Source organism: Dictyostelium purpureum (genome assembly GCF_000190715.1).
Source record: "Dictyostelium purpureum unplaced genomic scaffold DICPUscaffold_587, whole genome shotgun sequence".
Taxonomy (NCBI): domain Eukaryota; phylum Evosea; class Eumycetozoa; order Dictyosteliales; family Dictyosteliaceae; genus Dictyostelium; species Dictyostelium purpureum.
In genome coordinates this window covers 1-10,329 of record NW_003519921.1, presented here as the reverse complement: position 1 = coordinate 10,329, position 10,329 = coordinate 1, and the positions used below count along the sequence as shown (strand labels likewise).

At 24.3% G+C, this 10,329-nt stretch overlaps 2 protein-coding genes across 2 annotated transcripts; both read left to right on the top strand.

The window, feature by feature from the left end:
- Nucleotides 1-738: 738 nt before the first annotated feature.
- On the top strand, nucleotides 739-5,619 carry DICPUDRAFT_159613 (uncharacterized protein; the record flags this gene model as incomplete). The annotated part of the gene is made up of 8 exons (XM_003294541.1): nucleotides 739-1,123; nucleotides 1,195-1,476; nucleotides 1,548-1,832; nucleotides 1,915-2,190; nucleotides 2,526-2,654; nucleotides 2,721-3,071; nucleotides 3,142-5,099; nucleotides 5,596-5,619. The coding sequence occupies 8 exons, from the start codon at nucleotides 739-741 to the stop codon at nucleotides 5,617-5,619; spliced, it is 3,690 nt and encodes a 1,229-aa protein (XP_003294589.1).
- Nucleotides 5,620-6,079: 460 nt separating this feature from the next.
- Nucleotides 6,080-7,634, top strand: DICPUDRAFT_85050 (uncharacterized protein; the record flags this gene model as incomplete). The annotated part of the gene is made up of 2 exons (XM_003294540.1): nucleotides 6,080-6,347; nucleotides 7,258-7,634. The coding sequence occupies 2 exons, from the start codon at nucleotides 6,080-6,082 to the stop codon at nucleotides 7,632-7,634; spliced, it is 645 nt and encodes a 214-aa protein (XP_003294588.1).
- Nucleotides 7,635-10,329: the final 2,695 nt, after the last annotated feature.

Here is a 10,329-nt window from a genome sequence, read left to right as displayed (position 1 = left end):
TCTTTTTTTAATTATTTTATTAAAATCCATTAAAAAGAAAGGTACGTTATATTCCCATGGTATAATTATTTTTTAAAAAAATTAAAACAGCACTTTTCCCTTATTTTAATTTTTTTTTTTTTTTTTTTTTTTTTTTTATTAATTTTTTAATAAATTTTTTTTTGATTTACCAATAGGTTGTAAAAGTATATCTAGATAAGCAATAACTCTATTCCAAAATAAGCAATAACTCTATTCCAAAAATTGTAACAGTACTACCAACCCTAGGCCTTACCAAATCACAATTATCAGACATTATTGTGGGTAATGCATGTTTCCTCATTTTAATTCTCGTCATTTTTTTCTTTATCGTTTATAAATCACAAAGTATTTAGAAATCAAAATCATAAAAATTAATTATTTATTTAATTAAAACTATTACAGTAAATCAATATTTTTTTTTTTTTAATTAATTGATCTCCAACTTAAAAGATTTTGAAATTTTCAGACATTTTTTTTTTTTTTTTTTTTAATTTTTTTTAATTTTATTTTAAAATTTTATTTTTTTTTTTTTTTAAATTATTAATAACTTCCTTCATTCCAAAAAAATATAATCACGATATTTTTATAAAGTTTTATTTTAAGAGAGCATGCTCTCTTTTGGTGGCAATATGGTTCTTAAAGATTTTTTTTTTTAAATGGCTTTTATTTTTATATTTATAAATTATACACATATAAATAATTAACTATACAAATAAAATGAAAAATAAAATAAAAGTTTTTATTTTTATTTTCATTTTGTTAAATTTAATAAATTCACAATTAACACCAGAATCACCAACATTAACAGTTAAAGAATTATTATATGTGAATGGCAGCAACACATTTTTTGTATATCCAACAGTTTCAAATTCGCAGTTGTGCTTAGTTTATATTCCTTTTCAAATTGTATCTACCCAATACCAATTAAGTAATATATTAATCAGTCCATCTAATTCATCTGAAACCAATTATATATCGGATGATGGTAGAGAAAGATCGATAACCTACACAAATAATCATCCACCAGGTGTATTCAATTCAACTTTATCAGTAACTGAAAATGGTATTTCTTATACATTTGCATTTAGTGTTCATTGTTTGGGTATGTAATTTATTTGATAAACTAACTCTTTTATTAATACTAATTGTTTTTATAATTCAAAATGTATATAGAGGTTAATTATAATAATTTAAAATATCAGGTTATAAATACTGGTATTTATTATTATTCATTGGCATTCACTGTAAAGTTTGATTTGTTCGATCCAAGTTATAATGTAACATTAAGGTTTGAGGGAAACACAGCCCAGTATTATATGGGAAATAATCAATACTTTGTCTCTTTTCTAATCAACAATCCAACATTTTTTACTCCGGATAGTAATGGAAATATAGTTGTAAGGTTTAAAACTCCAGATAGCTATTATTCAATATCATTAAAATCACCATTTAAAAGTATTTATTGTTATTACATATTATATAAATGATCATATTAGTTTATTAATTAATATTTATTTTATGTTTAGGTTCAAATGATCATGCAAAGTTAAAACCATATATGTCTTTTAGCTCAATACCAAGCTTAATGGAGTTAAGTGATTATACTACAACCAATAATTATTTTTATACAAATACATCACTCATTTCTAAATCTTATCCAGAACCATATTTGATATCATCTCAAAATGGTAGCTTTACATATTTAAACGTATTATCAGTAGACCCACTTCAAACAGCAACATTCAATCTTTTTTATTATAGTTTGACCAATCTTCTATTTAATGTCTTTTCTTATACAGCAGATAAAACAGGTAATTTATAATATTACTAGTTATAAATATAAAATCATTTTAAAAGGAAGGTTTTTTATTAATTTAAAAAAAATTAAAATAGCTTTATCATTTATAGACCCAAATTTAACTCTCGATCAAATAGCAGATGGATATACAGAAATTTTATTTTCATTTAGTTCTATTGAATATCCATACATGATTCAGATAGGAAGTCCACTAGTATCATTTAGATACCCATTTGGTGTTACACAGTCAAGTGGTACAAATCCCAGTTTTTCATTTCCAATTATTAATCAAGGATCTAGAAAGGTTGCATTATTCCTCTCACTTTTTGTTAATAATGGAGCAGATAAAAATTTAAAATTTGAACCTACTGGTAACTATTTAAACGTACTATTTCTAAACTTTTTTATATTATGTTATACTAATTTAAATTACTTACAATTAATAAATTATTACATGTAGACTTATCACCAATAACAAGTTACTGCGAAATAAGTGATTATTCAATTGAGTTTATACCAAATGGTAACATGGTACTGTCATTCATTTTAAAAAATCCAATTAATTTTCAAAGCCTTGAAATTTGGAATTCTGTTAGTTCTGTTTATCAAGTATTTACACGAATAGAGTTACAACCAAGTTATTTAAGTAATCCAAATGCAGATTCTTTTAGTATTATTATTCCCAGAATTAGTATTTATAAATTAGTAATTAGAACTATAGAAGAGGTACCAAAATCTTATATTCTATATTCAAACTATAATTATAAATATAAGGTTGGAAGTGAAATTAAATCATTAGATACTGTGGAAAAATTGGATTCTATTCAACTATCAAGTATGTACTATTAAATAAATGCAAATATATAAAACTATTCGATTCGATTATTAATTTAATTTTTAGATTTTAATTATGAAACAGGTTTAAAGAATATAAGATTCTATCACAATGATTTAAAAGTAACAAATAATAGAGTATCAAATAAAATGTATATTACACTGGAGAACTATCCAATTGGCAAAGAAATTAAAGTAACTTTCATATATTCTGATTATAGAGCAAATGAAAAGAAGGATACTGTTTATTCAACATATAATGCAACTTCAAAACAGTTTGAATTTGAATTTATTGTTCCAAAGAACATTAAAACTGGTGATGTTAGTTATACAATTTCATTAGATTCTTTGGGAAGTTATAGTTACCACAGTTTTGCATTATCTTCTGCATATCAGTTAAGAGTTGCTGAATCAAAAAGTAAGTTTATACACCTATTTATTTACAAAATAAAATAAATATATTAATTGATTTTTCATTTTAATTTTAGATATTGATTTTATTGGGCCATTGGTTTCAGATTTAAAGATATTAAAATCACCAAATGAAAATAAAATATTGTATGTGTTAGAAATTACAGATAGTTCAAATGGTTTTAAACAAGGATATCTTTTAGTTCGTGGTACAATTGATATTGCCGAAAGAAATATTACAATAAATCCATCCAATTTGTATGCTGGTAATATATTTAAAGGTGGTTATTTTGTAGAGCTTCCTTTTGACAGTCCATGCAACTCTCAATTATTTGAAATTGTATATGCATATTTTGAAGATACTGAAGGTTACTCAACTGAATACGATGTTTTAAAATCAAATATAAAGAATCCATTTTATTTATTAGACCAAGTTAGTCTTAAAATTGGCTCGATTTGTGATGGTACAACATCAAATAATGGTAAAAATTTTCCTGCACAGCTTGTTTATTTATCAAAACTTCCAAATTTGACATTCTCAGCAAAAGAAGAATCAAGAACCCTTTTATTTAATTATACAACATCTCATCAGAATGGAATTTCTTCCTATTATTTACCAAAGGTTTATTTAGCAAACACAAAAAATCGATATTTATCATCTACTGAAACTGTTATTTTGAATTCCAATTTAACACATACGACCTTCTCATCGAAAATAGTACTTCCTTTATTATTTGAACCAAATTCCAGAGTATCCATCTATGGAGTATTATCAAGAAGTGGTGTAACTGCAGGCTTCACACCAAAATCAATCGATGATAAAGGTTTCATTAGTGTAATTAATTTTCAAGTTAATCCACAACCAGTAATAACCGGTTCTTCAAAACTATCAAGTACAGGTTTGGGTGGTCTTTGGATCTATGGTTCATCTTTGGATTTAGCAACAATTATACAGATTCAATATACCGATGAAGTAAATGGTATATTCAAATCAATTAGTCCAACATCAAATAAACCAACAGCTATATATTTCGAAAAAATCAAACCAACCACTAAACCAATTAATATTATTGTTGGTATAGATAGTTCTACATTGGGTGATCCATACACAATTAACCCAATAGTCTTTGACTATATGGAGCAGGCCAATACCAATACATCATTATGTAGGGGTACACCTTTGTGTGGAGGTCCAGACCAAGGTGAATGTCTTTCAACAGGCTGTAAATGTATATCTCCATGGACTAGCGATGATTGTATGTCTAGAGTTATTCAAGTACCACCACCAAATGCAAATGAAACCACACCATCAACTAATATTACAATCGGTGAAGAAACAACATTTACAAGTATAGTATCAATAGTTGGTATAAAAGAATTGGATATCGAATCAAAAGAAGTAAACAGATATATTTTTGATCAATGGGAATATAGAGAAATATTTAATGATTCATACATTTCAAGATACAGCTATTCATCAAGTATCAAAAAAGATAGTGAACAAGTATCCAATATCACTGTAACATTAGATTGGTATAAGGTGGAATCAAATATTCATTTTGCTGATGAAGAAATTCATATAATGCCATCAACTATTAAATATACGATCAAAATTACAAGCTATCCATTTTCAACGAAACTAAATACATTACAATTAATAATGAAAGCATCTATTCAAACTAACAGTAAAAATTCTTGTTCAAATAAAAAGTTTGGTGAATCTATAAGAGATAATTCAGATTATATAAAGCTTCAAGTCGATAATCATTCATTCTATGGCAGATTCGTCAAAAGATGTATCATTGATGACACAAAAATTTCAACATTAACAAATACAATTTTAGATTCATCAATGAATGATACCTTATCAAATGATCATCAAACATCTCAATCCTACATTGGTATCAATATTAATCAATTTACCGATAATGTAGTAATTGATCCAGATTTCAGTATATTATTAGATTCAAACTCTGTAGGTTCAAGTTGTAGAGATAACTCAGGCCTTACCAAATCACAATTAGCAGGTATTATTGTAGGTGGTGCATGTTTCCTTATTGTAATTCTCGTCATTATTTTCTTTATCATTTATAAATCCCCACGTTGTTTAGGAACCAAAATATTTTTTTATAAATTATTTAAAAAATCGAAAATGTAATTAAAAATAAATAAAATTTAAATATTTTTTCATGAATTTAAATATAGATAATATTAACAATAACAATAATAAAAAGAGATTTTCAGAACAAAAAAATAAGGTGTTAGAAAAAAACAAAGTAGATAATAATCAATTAAAAAAAATTATAATTAATTCATCCCATTTTAAAAATATAATTTTTATTAATTTTAAGTTAATATTAAAATTAAATTTATTTTAATATTTTACTTTATTAACATTTATAATCATTTTAAATTCATATGATTTTGACCTTAATTTGATTTTTTTTTTTTATTTTAATTTATTAAATTTTTTTTATAGTAATTGCTTGATTAGTTAAACAATTTTTTTTTTATTTTATTTTTATTTTAAGCAGACAGGTTGTATTTTTTATTAATTAATTACAATAATGGTCTATTGAAAAAATTAAAAAAATAAATTTGGTTTTGTTTAAAACACTGTTCTTAAAAATTAAAAATTAAAACACTGTTTTTAAAAATTAAAAATTAAAATTTTATTTTTTTTTTTTTTTTTTAATTTTTATTTGATTTTCATAGCTTATTTCATTCACCACGTCTGTTAAAAAAACTAATATTAATTATCTTTTATTTTTTTTTTTAATAAATTATAATTTTTTTATTTTATTTTTTTTTAATAAATTTTTTTTTTCTCTTCACTCACACTCATTGCATTTTATAAATATTTTATATTCATATTATATATATTTACATTTGGTAATTATTTTTTTATTTTTTTTTTATTAAATATTATATAATCTTATTTTTTTTTTTTGTAAATAAATCTAATTTTTTTATTTGTATATTTTTTCTTATAAAAAAAAAAAAAAAAAAGTTAAAATGGCAGAACCACAAGCATCTCCAAAATCACAATCAACACCATACCCAAGTAACTTTGCCCCCGCATACCGTTATAAATCAAATCCACCACCACAACCAAAACCAGCACCAATACTAAAACCAATTCCAATTTCACCAACAATACCAAACTCACCATACCCATACACTTTTGTTCCATCATACAGATATCAAAAAGTTTCAACATCTACACCATTATCAACAACAACCAAATCAGAAACCAGTTCATCTTCAAGTTTTAACTTATCTGGTAATCCAACAGATAAAAAAGAATCAACAACAAATATATTTGGCGGAAAAACCTCACCTTGTTTGGAAACAACCCTATTAACCACCACATCACCATCACCATTTGGGGCACCATCAACCACAACTACACCAGAACCAGGACCAAAATCATCACCAAAACCAGATCCTTTTGGCGCACCAAAAGCCACTACACCAGTACCAGAACTATCAGAACCATCACTAGAACTAGGACCAGAACCATCACCATTTGGCGCACCATCTGTAAATTTAGTTAGTAATTCGACAAGTACCAGTTTTTCAAAAATCATCCTCAAATTTATTTTCCAATCTTTTTACAGAACCACTCTTGGGAACATCCACAGCAGTATCATCACCATTTTGTGCTCCAACAACAACCTCGATTGCCTCATCATTCAATATCCCAACAAATTCCTCAAGTTTGGCAACATCACCATCAACAACTGCATCAATATTTAATGCACCATCAAAAGCCGCTTCTACACCAAGATCGACACTATTCTCAAAACCATTGACAGGTACAAGCTCCCCATCACCATTTGGAGCACCAAAAACCTCAAATACATCAGAACCAGGACCAGAAACATCATCTTTTAGCGCACCATCGACTAATACAAAATCTCCATTTGGCGCACCATCAACTTCATCTAAATCATCAACATTTGGCGCACCATCAACTTCAACTACACCATCACCATTTAGTGCACCATCTTCAACTACAAAATCACCATTTGGCGCACCATCAACCACAGCTACACCAGAACCAGGACCAGAATCATCACTATTTTGTGCACCATCAACTTCAGCTACACCAGAATCTCCATTTGGCGCACCATCAACTTCATCTACACCACCAATCGCAGAGACTTCCCATATTATTATCAATTTAAGAGAGGAATTAGAAATATTAAAGCAACAACAAAAGCAACAACAACTTGATTATCATAGTAATGAAGAACAATTTAAATCTCAAATTAATCAATTAAAAGAAGAATTAAAATCAGTAAAAAAAGAAAAAGATCAAACTAAAAATGATAATTATCAGCTTATTAACCAAATTAAACAATTAAATGAACAAAATAAAGAATTAATGGATCAGTTAAAAATATTAAAAGAACAGAATCAACAATCTAATAACGAAGATCAAATTAATAAGCTAAAACATGAAAACAATCAATTAAAAGATCAATTAGAATCATTAAAACAAAAAGATAGAGATAAAGAGGAACTATTAAATCAAATTGAAAAAATATTAAAACAAGATAATTAAGAAATATTAGATCAACTGGACTCTCTTAATAATAATAATCAAAATTAACAACACGACAATGCTGAGCAAACTCCGACCTCAACTCAAACTCCGATTCCTACCCCACAACCAACATAACAATCAACTTCTCGCATAGACTCATCCACTTCTCCAAAATTATTTGCACCATCTAAAGGGGAAAATATTGGAAAACCATCAATTAAAATATTTAATGAAAAACTTGGAGAATTGGTAGATTGTCATAAAACCACCAATCATACTGCTTTCATTTTTAGGCAATTTTATTTTTTTACATATTTCAGAATTATGGAAAAAAATGAAAAAATATGTCTAAAAATTCTCAATATAATTACAGTAGTTCTGTAGTATAATTAGTTTTTTTCAAATAATTTTTATAGTTTTTAAATAATATTCAAATGTATGTGTTTATAATTTATAATATTTAATGTTTTATATAATTTAGTATTAAACTAATAATTTTATTAATAGTAGTAAATATTTAATTCATAGATTAATATACTTTAGTAGATGATATCAACTCTATAAAATCAATTTAGGTAAAGATTCAAAGAGTATGTCAGAGACTACACCAATCAAATCGAAACTATTTGAAGGTTATACATTGCACTGGCCAAGCAACTATAGTAATCATCGAATGGTTTTAGATGAAGAAATGAGATAGTGGTCCCTACTCCGAACCAGTCCTCGAATATTAACTATTAAATCCCATAGATCTTTAAAATAATAATCAATATCATAAATATAAAAAAAGAAAATTAAAAAAAAAAAATAAAAAAATATAAAAAAAAAAATAAAAAAAAAAAAATAATAAGATAACTTAGAACCAAACATCATATATATTAGTAATCATAATAGTCATAATAACCATTGTTCAAATAAATGGTACCTGTATTATAAGAATATCTAATAATAGTGGTCAGCTATCAAATAATGTTAATACCAAAACTTATAGAGAAATATGACTCATTTATCAATAGCTTTTATAGATAAAAAAATTAAAACTATGTTCATCAAATTAAAAACAAATTATAGTGTGACAAAGATCAACTTGATGCATCAATACCTCCAAATTATATTTATGCTGTATCCTACTCTTAAAAAAATAAAATAATAATCTATCAGTTTACCATAATTAAATTTATAATAAATCAATTTTAATTAAATTATTTTAAAATATTCAAACCATCGCGATCAATTAGAATAATCAATAATCAGTTAGAAAACATAACATTATCAATTATAAATCTATCTATAGTTTAAATTTATTTAGATAAACAAAATACCTATTTAATTTTTAAAAAAAAATTCCCTAAACTATTATTTTAATTCCTGATTTATATTTTTTTTCTTTTAATTTTTTATTATACCATTTAAAACTATTTTATTTTATTTTTTTCCATATGGGCATGTTTTGAAATGACCCCTATTTTTTTTTATTTGCAAAAAATATTAAAATAGACTATATATAATCTAAACAGTCCTATATTTTTTAATTTTATGATAATTATTTTTTTATTTTTTTTTATTTAAATATTATTTTCTTAAAACATAATTTTTTTTTTTTTTCATTAAAAATTATAGCATTCAATTTTTATACATAAATCACGAAAATGTCAAATTTATTTGAAGAATTATTTTTTATCAATATAATTATTCAATTTTTAATTATAATTCTCATTTTAATCTTTAAAAGAACCAGAAGTAGAATGTCATATATATCAACAAAAACAAAAATAACAACAACAACAATAACCACAACAACTGGTACAACAAAAACAATAACAATCTCCAGATATAGATTCAGGTATTGAATACGAACACAGATAGTTCTATGAATTCTTTTAGATGCCAATGATCCCATTTTACCAATTTTTTTTATTATGAAAATAAAATTAAAAGAAAAACAAATATAATAAAATAAATAATTTTCTATATTATTTTCAAATAAAATAGTGTTTTATTTATATTAATTTTTAATTTAAATTATTAATAATAATAGCAACATATATTAATAGTAATAATGGAGAACAAATATATTAAGCCTAAGATAAAGACACATTCTATTTCTAAAATTGTTTTATATAATGTTACTAATGTAATAATTTAGTAATTGTATATTATTTTGGTGATGTAATAATTTAGTAATATACAATAACCATTTACTAATAAGATATGTGATTATTCAATGGAGTTTATTAAATGGTAACATGGTACTGTCATTCGTTTAATATTCAATAATCAAACTATAATATTTTAAATTTGGATGTAAAATTAAATTATGTTCGATACTGTGGAAAAATTGGATTCTATTCATCAAGTATGTACTATTATATATATAAATACAAATATAAAGTGATTCAATTCGATTATTAATTTAAATTTTAACTATGAAACGGGTTTAAAGAATATAAAGTAACAAATAATAGGCAATCATTTTATTACACACTAAAGATCTATCCAATTGCTAAATAAATTAAAATAAAATTCATATATTTTTATAATAGAGCAGTCTTTTCTTATTTTAATTATTTATTTTTTTTTTTTTTTTTTAATTTATATTTCATGTTCATCTTTATATTATAAATAATAATAAATAAAATCATATCTTTTATATAATAAATATAATAAAGTGAAATATTTACAAAAAATTATAGATTTGATTTCTTAAAATTAT